The 16,685-nt window shown below is 42.4% G+C and overlaps 1 protein-coding gene across 1 annotated transcript in view; it reads right to left on the bottom strand.

The window, feature by feature from the left end:
- cacna1g (calcium channel, voltage-dependent, T type, alpha 1G subunit) overlaps nucleotides 1-16,685 on the bottom strand; it is a 182,819-nt gene that overhangs the window by 59,735 nt on the left and 106,399 nt on the right. The window contains 4 exon segments of the mRNA XM_069156162.1: nucleotides 3,552-3,620; nucleotides 8,877-9,000; nucleotides 15,542-15,642; nucleotides 15,822-16,001. Of these exon segments, the coding sequence (XP_069012263.1) occupies nucleotides 3,552-3,620; nucleotides 8,877-9,000; nucleotides 15,542-15,642; nucleotides 15,822-16,001 (474 nt within the window).

Genomic DNA, 16,685 nt, shown 5'->3' with positions numbered 1-16,685 from the left:
CAGCTTCATGAGGTCGTCACCTGAAATGTTATTTAGGTGAGCCTTGTCAAAAGTTAACAAAAACTGGTTAACTATGTGAGACGAAATGAGAAGTTCAACATTAATATAAGACATGAAGGTCAGTTTGGTAGGAAGATTTCAAAAACGTTTAAAATGTCTTCAAAAAAGAAAAAAGATTAAATACTATGATCAAACCGGCTCTTTTTGACAGGTATTGTACTTGGATCCAGAAATGATTGATTTTTACTTTTTGTGGAAAACCCATCATATGATTCAAATAACTTTTCCCCCGAAGATCTTAAAACATGTTGGGAGGGGATCATTGAGTTCACAATCTTACTGTCATCAATATGAAAGCAGCATTTCATATGGGCAACATTGGTGTTGTAGATTTTTTTTTTTTATTCATGTTTTTGGACATGTCTCGAATCTTTAAAGTTTTTATGAAAAGCTAATGCGTAATTTTAACTCCAAGTTAAACAGCATCGTCTAAGAAATTCTGAAATTCACATTGCTCTCATAGAACTGCTAACTCAGACATCTACACTGACGTGTTGTGAGAAACCTAAAAGTTCTGTTTCAGCATTAACACAATGCATTATTTATCAGGAAAGTTTCCAGTAACTCCAGCTGTCAAACTGATGCAGTTAAAAGTTTTGACTTGGAAACATGTTTGTTGCAAACCAATCATTACTGCTGTGTTTTTGCACAACACTGAAAGATCACTTGGCCATTAAATGCTATAACCAGCGCCCTGGGTGTTTGTTTGTGTGTGTGTTTGTGTGTGTTTGTGTGTGTTTGTGTGTGTGTGTGTGTGTGTGTGTGTGTGTGTGTGTGTGTGTGTGTGTGTGTGTAGACCCTACGTTTGAGAGCCACTGGAACCAAAAATAGAGACAGGCTTTGAATGAGTGACACCCATGAACTTTCCTCCCCTCTGTCTGTTCGCTGCTGCCCACGCCTGCATGGACCTCCACTCAGAGCCACGCCATTTGAATACTGGCGAGACAATCCTCCTCTTAGTATTTTGGAAGAGCCGTCAGAGTGTGTGTGTGTGTGTGTGTGTGTGTGTTCGCTGTCTGTTAGAGTCTTACAACCCCCCCCCCCCCACACACACACACACTCCAACTCTCTACCCCCCCCCACACACACACAGATGCCTTGCATGTTGTTGCGTATGAGAGGTCACGATGAGAGCCAACCGGTGTTTTTATGCCGCCAGAGAATCCCGACCTGCTAAATATGTAGTGGAGCAAGAGCTGATGTCAACTGAGTGAGAAAGAGCAGAAGTCAGGGATGAATGAATAAAAAATATGAGGAGGGAATCAAAAAGTTCAGTGGCTGCTCCTGTTAGAGCAAATGGAGCGCAGCATGGAAACATACGTGGAGAAGCAGGAAGCTATAACCTTCGTCAGAAAGTATTCTGGGTTGCGTTGCTCTATCGATCAACATCAGAACCTGAGTTACGAGTGCCTTTGTGAACACTAATCTGTGCACATTGCAGTTTTAACATGGACCTGAAACTTAAGCAAAGAGCGCACATCAAAGTATGGGTGTGAGTGTGGGTGGTGGGCAGCGACAATTGTGTCGTTGCAGGTGAGAAACTTGTGTATTTTCAGCTCTCTGTGAGCGGCCATGTTGTCATGTTGGAGAACCAAAGTGCCATCACGCAACAGTTAAGGTCTTTTGCACTAAATAGTTTCCCTGAAATGCTTCCAAACATCTCAGTAGAACTGACAGACTGACGCTGGAGGATGAATTCACGGCGCACAACCCCTCAAATGTCAAAGAAAACCCAACTGATGCACCTTTTTTTGGACTCGGACGGTGACGTTCTGCCCCTCTGGAAGTTGAATGTCACCCAAAACACAGAACACAACGCCTCATAGCTTCTTCGTTGGAGGTTTTCTGAAGGATTTCAATGGTCTCTGTTGGCAATTTCTAGAGTTTGACACAAAATTTGATGTGCACTCTGTTGAAGTCCACGGCAAAATCGCAGATGAGCCCTGACGAGTTATCACAAAATTGGGTGGAGCTCAGGTGCTGATGTTGGTGGAGCATTATAACTTGGAATATGTACTCACAAAGGTTATAGCTTCCCTTTGCTCACTGTACGTCACAGTGCTTCACCCTGTTCGTGCGCAACAGGAGCAGTCTCTGAACTTTTCATCATCCCTCATCGTGGCGTATATAGTATAAGAATATGGTCGTATCCTATCCCATCACATGAAGGTAAAGTGATACAAATATTTTGAAATGTTACACCAGGTTTAAGGAAGTAAGATTAAATGTAGTCTGTACTCCCACAGCAAGGTTTTACAACGGATTCTATGAAAGAGTGGAGATTCCAACCCAGTATCACGGCAGCGCATGAAATAGACCCGTTGGTCCACTTTGGGCATGAAAGTTTCACGCTTTGTAAGCGTGAAACTCACACGCACATAATTATCATGTGACGCAGGATCATGTGAGCAGGGTCTGGCAACAGAGGTTTTAAGACCAAGTACAAAGGACTTTGTTTTGGCAGTATTAAGAGGAAGAAGGGGTGACTTGTTGGCATTAGTCACAGACTACCATGAGGGACGATGGGGTTTGAATCCAGGTGACAATTCTCAATTTTCTTGAGTTGTTTTTTTGTTTCAAAACCCCAACCATGTTATTTTTCCTTAACCGCAACCACGTGATTATTTATTAATCCCAAACATGTCTTTTTGCTAAAAGTTTCATTTTCTAAATCACATTGTCAGGAGTCCAGTTTTTTCCTCCGTTTTTGCCCCCGATCACCTCTCCTCCTGTGTCCCCTGTCTTTGTCTGTGGCCACACCACTCACCTCCCGTGGCCACGCCCCTCACCGGTCCCAGCAGATGCAGCCACTTACCCCTGATCACCACCTGCAGGTGTGCTGCATCTCCCTGATCACCTCCCCGGACTATATGTAACCTGCCCCTGCACAACTCTGGTTGTCGGTGCATTTTTGTTTAGCCACCCGTCCGTCCTCTGTCTGCTCTCTGTCCGTCTTCCGTCTGCTCCCCGTCAGCTCCCCGTCAGTCCTGTACCTGTTCCCGTTCCCGTTCCCGTTCCTCTGGCCTCTGTGTCTCCTGCGGATATCCCCCGTCAAAATCACCAGTCGGTGGAGTTGCCCTCCCGGCTCGGAAGATTGTTGACGCCGTCCCTTCCGCTGGTCTGCCGGCTGCCCTGTTACCCGTGTCCCCCTGGAGCTGTCGGTTGAGTTGCCCTCCCGACTGGACGTAAAGTGGACACGCTCGGTGCCACCTTTTGGTTTGTAGTTTTTTGTTTGTTTTTTGGACAATAAAGACTGTATTTTTGGGACTTGAAACCTCGAGTCTGTGAGCTTGCATTTGGGTCCTGGAAAAACACCCACCACTTAACACGGATGGCTTTAAGCATTCAGTAGGTTTCATTTGGGGTCACTACAGGACAACGTGTAACTTTCACACCGAGACAGCGCAAAGCGTGGCCATCTCACGTTTTGCTTTAGTGGACTGGCGTGTCTATTTCACGCTTTACCGTGATAGCAAGTTGGAAAGCCTTACCTTTACGGTCATCTCAGTCACGAAGATCGCTGTGAAGATGTAGTTGGACAATGTCAGGAAAATCCGCTCCTGCCGAAAAAAAAAGACAACTTGTTGAGCCGAGGTTGTGTTAATGACTTAAAATTCAAATTTTTCTTATGAGCGTGTTTTTCTCCTGAGTTTGTTGTTTGCTTCTAAACAGATCTAGTGTGCAGCTGAATAATGTATGAGGGAGCTTTTTTCCTCGCACACTATCTAAAAACATCATTTTACAAACACCCCTGTTGGACTCTCTAATGATGGCTGGCAGGCAATTATAAGGTTTACTCTTTATTAGCGCTGCAAGAAATATTTAAACAAGGTGGTGAAAAAAAAATGCTCTCTAAATAAACTTAAGAAAAGAAAAAACACTTTACTGATCCCTGTGGGGGAAATTCGGGCGTTACAAAAGACTACAAAATAAGATGCAATAAAATATGATATAAAAAATAATTAATTTTGTTTAAAGATCTGCCTGAATCACGTGAACTGTAATTATTTCACCTTTGCAACATGTTGTGAAACCCTTTATTTTATATTGAAAAAACAAACAAAACTGACAGTTGAAATGAACTTTTCTCAAACAAAACAAGCATATTACATCAGATCTTTTATTTTTTCATCAGAGATTTTTCAAAACAAGCACCATCATTTTGTTGTGTGAGCGTGCACACAACACAACACCATAAAACTCAAGCTATCGGACCTCCATCCGCACAGTCACATCATTGCACTCCCATGTTTTCCCTGTTGCCCGAGGCAGCTTCGCTCAGTTTTGTGTGCGTGTGCGTGCGTGTGTGTGTGTGTGTGTGTGCATGCAGAAGAGGATGGGAGCCTGTTTACTGAGCTAAACAAGGTCTGAGGAGAGAAAACAAGCAGGCTAGTAAGAATAAGATCCCTTCACCGACTGCTTATTTACCCTGCTCCCCCTATGTCGGAGGCGACCCTGATCTGCCACTAAATGTCAGTGTGTGTGTGTGTGTGTGTGTGTGATATTGTGTGTGAGTGGGTGTAGGTGACTGCCTTTCCCACGGCCTCCGACTACCATCACACATGCTCTGAGGGAAAACACACACACACACACACACACAGAAGTCCTGCAGCGATTTTTGTAAAGTCTCTGGGAATATCAGGCATGACATCACTGGGAATGCTGTCGTTGAGAGGGTTTACAAATTCCAGTCTTAACAGCAGCCGTTCCCGTCTCTGTCTGTGACCGAGAGTTCATACTGTCCTTCCTTATAAACATCCATGTTGTGTAGTAGCCTATGCCTTCATAAGACATACAGTAAATTCACCAGGTCAACAGTTTGCCTCAAATTGCTGTCGATCTAATGCACAAGCTGGCGAAAGAGTGTGTATTTTGGTTTTGTACAATAACATTACGAGCTTGCTATCTTTAGCTCTGGCAGGATAAACAATATACAGTAGCTTTCTGTCTGAACTTTTGCAGTAAATAACTAAAACTTGTTTCTACCCTGCAAAAATAAAACACAGGATTACAGATATAATGTATATGACTATAATTTGTGCACCTGAACTGAAAATAATTTTAAAAACATCTGATTGGTTTAAACAGCCTGTTAACATTAAATTAATGTAAGTTTAATACACAATATGTTGCATGTATGAACTTTAAGTTACTTTGTAAAAACATGTGACCTGTCAGTCAAATGAGTTATAATAAATCATAAATAGAAAATAAAGTCAGAATAAAAAAAATCATAAAAAGCTGAGAATGTTCTTCTACAAGCTTAGCTTGGAAAAATAACGCAATTTTTTTAAACTCTGGCAGGTACAATGTACTCTACAAATGTAAGTATCGTAATTAGCCACAGTCATTTTAGCTACTTGCCTAACTGGCAAAAACTACGCACAACAGAACTTGATTTCTTCTTATGTATTCACTACCAATCGGCCAGTGTTCGTCCTTCATATGTAAACTTACATTTTAGCCAAATTAAATGGACTCATACATGCGGTTTTCAGTTTTTAAGGCCAAAAACATGCAGGTTGTATTAGTGCATGTTGTAGCTGTCCTGACAAAAAAAATAAAAAATGAAGCACAATTTCTATTTAATCTTACTTTTTATACCTACATATTTACATTGAGGCTAACTCAGAAAAATTCTCAACGAACAATGTTAAAGAAGCTAAACAAAACTAATTTTGAATTATTAAAGAAGCATAAAGACTGAATGAATGAATAAACAGAGGGAGTCAAAGTAAAAAAAAAATTCCTAAAGTGTTTTCCTCCAACAAATCATCAGGAGATAATAGCTTTTCAGTAAGTCAGTAGATTTTGTTTCTTTTTATGTGCAGTGGGTGCTTTCCTTCAAAGCTTGTGTATACTTTTAACTGATGTCTGATTGAGAGTGATTGTAACCGACAGTGACAGAGATCCAGGGCTGCTTCCTCATCTCGAGCGGCGGTGGTGTCGTTAGTCCCAGTTCAACGCTTAGCATCGAGTTTGCCTGACCACAACTCAGCGAACCACAAGCCATCAGCATGAAGAGTTTGTTTCCAGCTCAGCCACACTGAACATCATGGCAGAGGCCAGCTATGACTTAAACCGAGAGGCACTTTGCTTAGTTGCACGCCAGTGAAAACAATACCCAGTGCTAAACACTTCCAGTAGGTGATTTACACTGGAAGCTCTGGATGCCTGAGAGGCTCTGTGTAGTTCTTGACTTTTAAGGAACTCAAAATCCTCCGTTGTATAATGATAGCAAGCAGCATTCAATTGCACAATTATAAACCTTTCATGTGTTCCTGAGCAACAGAGTCAACCCACACCTCCTGGAAAGCTTTCATCACGGTCCTCCGTGTATCGACATCTCTTTATCTAACGTCGTCTGGAGCAGATGACGCGCACGCTGAAACCGCAGATTGATCGTATTGTATACTCCTGATGCGGATATGATTCAATTTAGGAGCTTTAGACAGTGATGTATTGTCCCCTACCTCAATTAGAAATAATAAATCATGATACGTGCTATAATCATCCTCCATCATTTCCACCGAGCGACGGGACGACAGTATCCAAGCAACCTCCGGCACCAAACCAAAACAACAAGGGACCGCAAGCCAAATGCAAAGTGTTGACATAACTTCCAGGGCAATAAACTAATTATTCAGCCTGCATTCCTCGCTAAAATGTTGTGACTGAGACACTTTATCTCTGTGACAATGACCACATTCCTCTTTTAAGAGTATTACATGTGCCTTGTCAAGTTGGCACCGAGGGTGATGTAAAGCAGGTGCTTCAGACGAGAAGCAGCGGAGTGATAAATGATACATGTTTAGTTGTTCTACACGGGCCAAAAACAGAACCGGCGAGAGGAAATCGATTCACAATCGGCTTCATTAATACAAAACAACCCACACGGACAAACAAATAGCATCATGCAATGACCACCCAGGCGAAATGAGATCAGGAGCAATAAGTGTCACAGCTCCAGAACTGTAATGTTCTCTTGTTTCAGGCTGCTTGCTGCGTCATACATTTCCATCTCATTTCAATAATGCCCCGTGGATGCGGACCGGACACGACGGCCACGGCAGGATGCTGGGAAAATATATGTGCACATGAAAATACTCCTTTCCGAGGTGAATGTTAGCGTGGCGTCGGGGCTCGGTTCTGTGTACTTAAAAATATGTGCAGAGCAAAGAGGTGAGAAATCAATGAGTCTGCGGGGCGGCTTCCATTGTTAAACTCCTTCTAGCGTGCCTGCAGTATCAACTTTAGTTTAGTTTTTTTTCCTATTTGTATACTTACATGTTGACCAAATAATATTAACTAAATTGCAGAAAATAACTTCAAACTAAACACTTTTTGCGTAACAGATGTAACTACCACAAACTTGGCTTTGGATACTGATACTAAACAAATCTAGCTCGCTAATTATGATAATCTCTGTCATACGTTAGCCATTTTAGATTATTTTCTTCATGTGTATACTTACAGTTTAGCCAAATTAAATAATTTGGCTAACTTCATAATTAAAACATCAATTTAAATTCATATTTTTTTGTGATTTTTGCGATTTGCTACTATGACCCCTATGAGCACTATTTTTCAGTTTTTAAGTCTAAAAACATGCTGGTTGTAACGCAGCTATCCTGAAGGAAAATTATGGAAATATCCACTTAAGGTTACTTTTTACACCTGTATATTTACATTTAAGTCAACTCAGACAAATTAAATCATGAACTAAATAATAAATACAAAGAATTTCCAATAGAAAATGGTGAAGATGCTGAGATTAGCTCATGCGGGCTGCTAATTTCTATTGTGGCAGGCTAAATAGTTTATAGTTTACTAGTTGTTGTCATATTAAATGAAAAAAAAGGAAGCTGAGAAAATATATGTGCGTGTGAAAAAAACTGCTTTCTAATGTGAATATTAAGTGTGGCTGCTGTACTGGATTTTGTGTATGAACATATGTGTGTGTGTAGAGGTGAGAGGGGGAGAAATGAATTCATCTTTATAACTGTGTGTGTGTGTGTGTGTGTGTGTGTGTGTGTGTGTGCGTGCGTGCGTGCGTGCGTGTGTGTGTGATCTCTCTGCTCTGATGAGAACTTGAGGTCTGCAGGGCGGCTTCCATTTATTAAATCTCTCCTTTGCAGGACATTAGCCACGTACGCCGGCCCCACGGATAATTGAATCAATTTCAACAGCGCGGTCTCCTCAATACAAAGAGAACGGAGTGTTCCAGCGAGACCGGGCCGCAATTAGGTCCAAATCCGTGGAACACCTCGCTCAGTGAGAAAAAAAAACTGTGATAATTATTGTGTTTATGCGTGGAGGGGCTGAGCTGTGTTCTACGGCTGCAAGTAGGAAAGGACACATATCGATGTATGTGTGTGTGTTGCTGCAAGGCATCCGGCCAGTCCTCCTCTACTCGAAGGCATTTAGCCTCGGAGGTGACGGTGTCTATGATGCAGTGCAGCAGATACAGGGGTATGGCGCACTTTACCCAAAGCTACTGGCTCACAGTCAAACAGGAGTGGTTCCCTGCTTCCAAAATGTTCCACTTCATTTCTCTGCAGAGAGAAAACTCCAGGAGTGATTTGTGAAAATGTGTGTTCGAAGAGCACATCACGGTTGGACTTGTTGACAGGTGCTTTTTTTTTTTTTTTTCCCTTTTTTCCTCCATTTCTGTTTAGATTTTTGTGGTTTTGAGCTTCTTTCTGATTGATTTTACAGAAACATCTCAGACATTTTTCACTGAAGGCTGTGAAGTGGTAGATTTTCACAGGCTCTTGTGTGTGCTTGTATTCTTAAATCCTCGTTGTGACACTCACAGCACTGGAGGGTTTGATGCAAGGCCTCTCCATGGCGATGGTGATGCAGTTGAGGAAGATGATGAGGAGCACAATGTGGTCGAACATCTTGTGGGTGATGAACCTATTGCACAGGATCCGAAACCTGACAAAGAATTAGAGAACAGAGACAATGTCAGTGACAGAAGTCCAGTGTAGCAACAAGTTTGCGATTGCCCGATGCACAATACACCTAATCATGTTTCACTGTTTCATTTAACCTGTTCTGTTTACTGAGACTTTTCTGCCTCCCTCCTTCCTCCTTCGAGCCTTGAAAGGAAGCACAGTGCTGGGGAAGTAGATGAATTGGCTGTAGTTAAAACAGGATGAGCCAGGTAACTGGGCAATAACAACAACAAACAACGGAGACTCTAATGACAGCTTTGAGCGAGACGCAGAAGCGTCGGCAGCAGACGATGGGTGTAATATAAATAATGGGAGTATTGATCAGTAGTGGAGGAAGGATCCGCCTCCTCAAGTGTGATCAAGACACTTGAAACCTCAAGTTGTTTTCCAATAAAAATGGACAGTGATGTCAAGCAGGAGACATCTTTTGTCCAGCAGGTGGACTATTTACTCGTTCATAGATTCTGGATGATTTCAATGAGGGAGCAGGAGCAGATGTAATTTCGTTATTCATAAAGTCATTATTTAAAGCACAGTATATTTTATGTCCTAAAACATGTCTGGGGGGGATCTTTATGTAAAAGTCGCAATGATGCGGTTTGAAAATACTCTAAAGCCACATTTCCACTGCAGGAACTTTCCCCAGGGACGAGGAACCTTTTGGCGAACTCGGTTTCTCTAACTGCATTTTTACCGCAGGGACCAGAGACTGAATTTGGTTCCAAGGAGATTCATTTAACACCCAAAATGATCCTGTCTGGATGGTTAGTACTCTCCAAAGTACAGCAACGTTGGGGGTGTGGGGCTTGCAGCACTTAACATTTTGATTGGTCGAGTATTCACACATTTATATTTCAACCGCCAATTTTACAAATGTCCTGCCGTAAACCAATTTTTTTTATGTGTTCAATATGCTTGAACCCGTCAACATGAAAATGGACTACAGTGGGCCAAACATGAAGTCAGATTTTGTATAATGTACTGTGCTTCTATCCAGCCTACTGGGCCACACTCCAGTCCAGTGGTGCTAATGCAATTAAAAGCTGGTTTGGCAACCACCATGAAAACTTATAAGAAGAACATTTATCACTGGACTAATTAAAGTAATATTTGCCAGTTTTCAACAATACAGCCTACTATGACAAGTCAACAAGTAGGCAATGCACTGGTGTAGTAACAATGGCTCCGTTGGACTTCGGGGAGGTCCTGCCTTTGTGCATGTTGGTTCATTATCATGACTTACTGTGTGTATTACCGACGGTGACAAGTCAAAATTAAATGTGAGTGTTGTGTCATAATATGTTGAATAAACACAGATACATTAACATGTATTTTAGTTGAACTAGAGTTGATTTGAACTATTTCATATACTTTTCAGTGGTTTCATTTGTAACAGAGCATCATTTTTTTAGAAGCTCGTCGCATTTTGTGTGTGAAATCATTGGCTGTAAAGTAGTCAATGATTATGGGAATATAAAGAACAAAGTTTCCTCTTGAATTGTGGAGGAGTTTAAGTATAAAGTGGCTTCAAATGGAAACAGTCAAGCACACAAATCCGTGTCCAGATTGCAGCTCAGTCAAAGCATGTTCTATAAAACCTGAAATAATATCACAGACTGCACAAGGACATTTTACTGAACCACACTTTACAAGTAATGAACAATCTCATTCAGTTGAAGAGAGCTTGTCTCGTACACACTTATTCTGTAATGAACCACTATACTGTAGATTTAGGAGTCATTAATTATGCCTGACTTTCATTACCCGACATGAAAAGGTTCCCAGGCTTTCAGCTTGCGACAACAGAGAGAAAAATGAAAAGGGAGTGATACTTGTTACATACGGCAGTGGAAGGGATTAAACTGTGCATCAAATCCGCTTTGATGGCTCTTATCGGTAAAATGTACAGCAGGGGAACAATGTTGTGAGGCTCAGATCTGGATTTTTGGCTTTATTTGGCAATACAGACATCATTGTGTCAACACTTGCTGAGTCTGCCTGCATTTGTGTGTGTGTCATCTGACGGTCCTTAATCACACATGATGCAGACTGGGTGAGCTAATTCCTCTTTGATATCGGAGCCTCGATGCTAAAGAGCTCTCGGGTTTTTGTCAAGTGGCGAAGGAGGGAGGAAACATGGCTTCTGGTTGCAGCTCCTCCTCCGCGGTTTAAGAGGGCCAGAGTGTGGAAGTGAACTTTCATGTCAAGTTCAAATACCTCACCCCTCCCAGACACACAAACACACACTAGAACCTCAGGGAAAACAAAACTGCCAAGCAAAAATATCGCTTCCTGTCAGACCTCGGATTTTAAAACCTCCCTGACATCTGGATGTTTGTATGAAAAGATTTTGACAAGTTTGAAGCTTTCCACTGAGATGATATTTACTGACCTTTGGAGTTTTTCTTGCATCAAAACACGGACTGCCTCTAAGTGACAGCTGGCATCATGGCCTTAAATATTGATTACAGTTAGTTTTTTTGCTTTCCAAATCTCACAAAGGGCATCCGAACACTCTTCTCTGATTCAAAGCTGTGCTGCTTAAGCTTCCAAATGACCTCACACCTCTTCAAGTCACAACAGTACACGATCCAGGAACTACTGCGCTGGTTTCAGGTTCTATCATAGACTGTGTTTAAGAAGGGATGGGGCTGAAAAGAGAAGTCAATAGGGAAATTCCTTAATGTGCAGTACCACTCATAGTCACCAGGGGCTGACTACAAAAAGCCTCTGGCTCCAAAAGACTCCTATTCAACTTTTCCATTGAAGTCAGTAAAAAAATTTTCCACAAGTCATTACAGCATCATTCGTTAAAATAATTCCCTCTGATCAGTGTTCTGGCAGTCCATCAGGAAATCATTTCAAAATTAACTAAATATCAGGCCTCCAAATGCGGTATGTTCGGGGGTGTGTCTGGTTATATTGACAGGCCTGGGGTGCAGGCAGGTGTCCCGTCTAGGTGGGCGGGGCATAGTGTCATCGGTTCCTCAGTCAAATCGAGTCAGATTCGCTACTTGTTCCTCCCCAGCTCGTCGATCTATGATCACTTCTAGCTCCGAAAAAGACAAGATGGCGATGGTCAAAATATCAAAAGAGGCTGCAAAACGGCAGTTCAAATTACAATGGGTGACGTCACGGTGGGTTTCCGCTTGGTTGTACTGTGCACCTTTGAAATGGAATAAATTGCAAACTACCCTAAAACTGGTCTTTCATTCCTCTTTTTAAAAACATATTATCAGATGTTATTTGACAAGTTTAGTAATTGATTTTTTTTTTCAAATAACTTGTTCATTGTGTTTTGTTGAATGTGTTCTTGCTAATGTTTCTTGTTCTTTTAATCTACTTACAAAAGACATCTTGATCACAAAGAGAATGCCCGATACCATAAGAAATAGATAAATAAATAATAAAGCTTTAAAAATGAATCAACTCCTCCTTTTACTAATCTTCTTTTTTCAAATTACTCTTCTGCTATTTTTGCACTTCACTTCCCAGAAGCTCTTCGTCACGTTAGCAGTGTGGGCGTTATGTGTGCTTGGATATTACCCTGAGGAAGTTTGTGTCTCTATCAACGGCGCTCAGGCATGATCTCTTGGTGCAGAATGGCTAGAAACGTCTAAATCAACTCGTGCTGATCACTCGGTTCGTTCCAAACAAACCACACACAGGATCATTTTGTTCTGAAGGTTACTGGTCTTGCTTGAGTTTCTCGGAGAAGTTTCACCTTTTCAGTGAGACGTGTTCATGTATCTCAAGGGAGTCCAGTAGCTTTCGGATAACACTTGACCCGGATGACTGAGAAATCTTCACAGACACACACATATGAACCGCATCACTTCCTGTGCTCTGGATGATTGCTTTCTAGGAATGGCCTGACAGATGCCAGGAACAGTTAGTGTTTTCTTCCGCTACCTGTATGGGCTGAATCACTTATATTTCTTGTCAGTGGAGAAAAAGCCTTACAGAAACATAGAAAAGCCACACACCAATGCCTCCAGTATTTACTAAAACCCTCCCTGCTGTCTATTTCTTCTCGTGTCTGTATCTTACTGTCTGCAGCTCACATGTCCCACTTCTCCCACAAAGTCCAGTCCAGTTCCACATAATCTATTCAAGTACTGTAGAGGGGACCACATGCCCAGCAGGTCCAGCACATTACTGGTCCCCCTGTTCTTCTACAGCTCATTCTCATGGCAAACACATCTAATCACAGTGGCTGCTTCCCAGTATGCCTTCATAGCCGGCCCACTCCTCCGCTCATTAAAAACGTCCCCTGCAGTAATCATCAGTAGTCGCAGTAACAACAGCGAGCACAAAAGGCAGGTTGAGGTGAATTCGGGTCCATGTGAAAGCCTCTGGACTCTGCCCCCCCCCCCCCCCCCCCCCCCCCGCCGCGCTGCTGTCTCGTGATGTGATTGTGAGCACAGGCGGGCGTCCGCGGTGGTTCAAGGCCAGAATGGGCGCCACGCAGAGCCTACGTCCTCGGTGTCACTCTCAGCAACGGCCAGACCTCGTAGCCCGCTGCAACTGAGAGCCGGCTAGAAGTCCAGTTTGAGCCGAGCTCTTTCACTTTTCTTGATGGTCAGACAATAACAGACTCAGGGGAGGGTTTTTTTCTATTAACCTTTTGGACTGTACCACTTTAATGCAAAACAGAAATCATTTCTACTGATATAGATTTTGGCCGCTTTTCACTTATTTTACCTCTAAAGCTCAACTGAGATTTGACTTTTCCTCAATTTTGTGAAAAAAATAAATAAATGACATCAGTATTTTATGTATGAAGCTTTTGGATGGGCATTGTCAATGGAAGCGGGGAACTGACAATGGCCGCTGTTGCTAGGAGACAGTGTCAACATCCATGGTGGGCTTGTGGGCCCCAGGACCTCATATTGAACATCAACAGATAGATGTAGATGCCACACTGGCCGGCAGGAGGACCACAACTAAATAATGGCAACATGGCATTTTAAATACTTTATCTTTTGTAGATAGTAAAACTAAAATGTCTTTAACAGAATATTTAAGATGCCCTTCCTCAGCAATACATTTCTAAGTATTGTCTTTTTTAAATAAATTGAAAAAATTCTTTGATTATGTGAGTTTGTTTATCCTTTTGGAAATCGTATTAAAAAGGACACACTTACAACAATCACTATGTTAAAAACTTACAAAACAAAATTGTCAGGCTGCACAATTCGCTTTAACTATGAATTGAACATGTTTATAATGATAAAATACTGTAAAAATAATGTCTCACCTGTGAAGCGTTATTCCCCGTCGCTTGGTTTTGGCATTTCTTTTCATGAGAACACCCAAAACACCCAAAAGCTTCAACTTGGGTAGTTAGTTAGGCTCGTTAGCTAGAATTAGCACTGATTCCCACTCGTTACCGTGCTGAGTAATCGATGTGTTCCTCCAACATTAGAGGAAATAACAATTTCATTAGCATTAGCTGTGTCTGTTTTATCCATTTGTGTTGACAGCAAATGACAAAACTCAACCACACCTAGTTACCGAGTGTAACCTCAGCGCTCGTTATGTTGAGTCACAGATTAATGTCTGAAATGTTGAAACTAAAGCTGTTACTTCGTACTAACAATATCGAACCCACTCCCAGCTGCTGTACTTCCTGTGAGTCTTTAGCACCTTTAACACAAATACTGTCAATATACAGTAACATCAGTCAGAACCAAAAATCCGCAGCCCCCGGAGAACATTTCATCGCTATCACTGCAGGAAATGATATCAAATAACGAGCTACAAGTCAAAAAACGGACAGATTTCTAAACAGCCATCATTTCAAATTTCACTTTGGCCTTCAGGATGTTCTGCGGTGCTGCCAACGCTTACTGCCTACTGTATCCGAGAGTCTCCTAAATTGGAGTGGACATGCCATGACACTGGGTGGGTTGTTCTTTTTGCCATTTAATTAGCATGTTGTGGTTCTGTGGCAGCGGGCCGAGGCCGGCGTGCTGCTCGGTGTCGCCTTCGCAGCCGCATCCTCCAAACAGACAGCAGAGACACGCGGATCAAAGGGAGGGGGAGGGGGGGGGGGAGGGGGGGGGGGAGTTAGCACGTGGCTGAGATAACACGCTGCACTCAGTGGGAGAAACTCCCTTCCTCCCTTCTGCCCCGGCTCGCTCACCCCTGACACAGCAGAAATTTACAGATAAAAGAGACTTCTCAAGTGAAAATGTGGGAAGGAAGAGGAGTTGACATAAGGGAAAAAACTATAAAAATGCAGCACTCACATTGAGGCCAAAAAAAACACTGTAATTACAGGGCAGCATTATGGGATGTCAGTCAAACGCAATGGTAAGAATCCTCTTCTTGTCAGTTGTTCTTCTGCACACTGACAACTGCCACAGGAGGAAGTCATTCATAAGCATTTTCCTCTCGGAACAACACATTGTTTTGGATTGCTGTGTATTTACAATAAATAACAAATACCAGTATTAAAGGAAAGAAGCTGCAAAAACGAGCACAGTGAAGAGGTAGAAAGATGATCAGAATCTTACCTGGACTCTGGAGGGAAGAGGTAGAGTGACCAGGTATCTCTCTGTCTGCACCACTCGGGCTGTTTCTTCTCCAGCCAGTGGAACAGTCGGGCGAAACGACCCTGCAAAGACGTGCACAAGTCAGTTTGTTAATCCTACATCTGAACCTTCAAAACAATCTCCTTGTCTGTAACATGCTCGTTCATTAAGAGAACAAGCCCACGTGTGCGCACACACACACACACACACACACACACACACACACACACACACACACACACACACACACACACACACGTACCATAGCGGCCTCCTCCTCTGTATTCTCGTCCTCGGCGTGGTCTTCCAGTGACATGTGCGTGGGCCCCAGGGCTGATGGAGAGTCCTTCCCGTTGCAGTCACTGTGCTCTGGGGGCCGTAAGGCGCTGAGGGAGGGGGGTCTGGAGCTGTGCATGCTGGCTGAGCGGTACAGGTAGGGTACCTAAACAGGAATAAAAAGGCACATTTTCATTCACAGTTTTATGTACTGATGCAGCTTTTTTAGTGACTGTTACTGTTGAGTTGAATAATCTTCGGTGCAAGTATAACCTGGTTAACTTATGCGGTGTTATGCATTAGGTTTATGAGGCCATATCCAAACTAACTAATATTATTGAACTCTGTTTTTAATTGTGTATTTTACAAATAGGTTATAAAAGTTCTATTATTCAGTGCTGCATTTGTTCTGTGTTGAATGCTGTGTGAGTTCAGTGTTGTGTGTTCTGCTTGGAGCTCAGTACCACAAGATAAACACTAAGGCTGTGTTTCAAACGGCCTACTTCCCTTACAGATAGAGTACTCTTACGTGTTAGTACACTGAGATAGAGTACTTCTACTTATATGTTAGTACACTTACTTGTGTAGTAGCAGTGCCGTCTCAGACTGCCTTTTTGCACTTCCCAGAAATAACCGCAACATTTGAACATATCTGCCGGCTTTAATTATTTTACCCAGAAATGGGTTTTCCTGCCCTCTGTTTAACGCACACAATAAACACACTGATGGCTTCTACTCATCAGCAGTATGGTGGTACGTAGTGAAAAATAAACACTTTTGTGCAGCGTTCTTGAAACTGTTGCAGTTTAGACGCCTTTATTTGAAATACTTAGCGTCGGTGGTCTCTCCC

The sequence above is a fragment of the Embiotoca jacksoni genome, unplaced genomic scaffold (genome assembly GCF_022577435.1).
Source record: "Embiotoca jacksoni isolate LCO1_2020_lvr unplaced genomic scaffold, fEmbJac1.0.p SCAF_20, whole genome shotgun sequence".
Lineage (NCBI taxonomy): Eukaryota > Metazoa > Chordata > Actinopteri > Embiotocidae > Embiotoca > Embiotoca jacksoni.
This window is presented reverse-complemented; position numbering and strand designations above follow the sequence as displayed.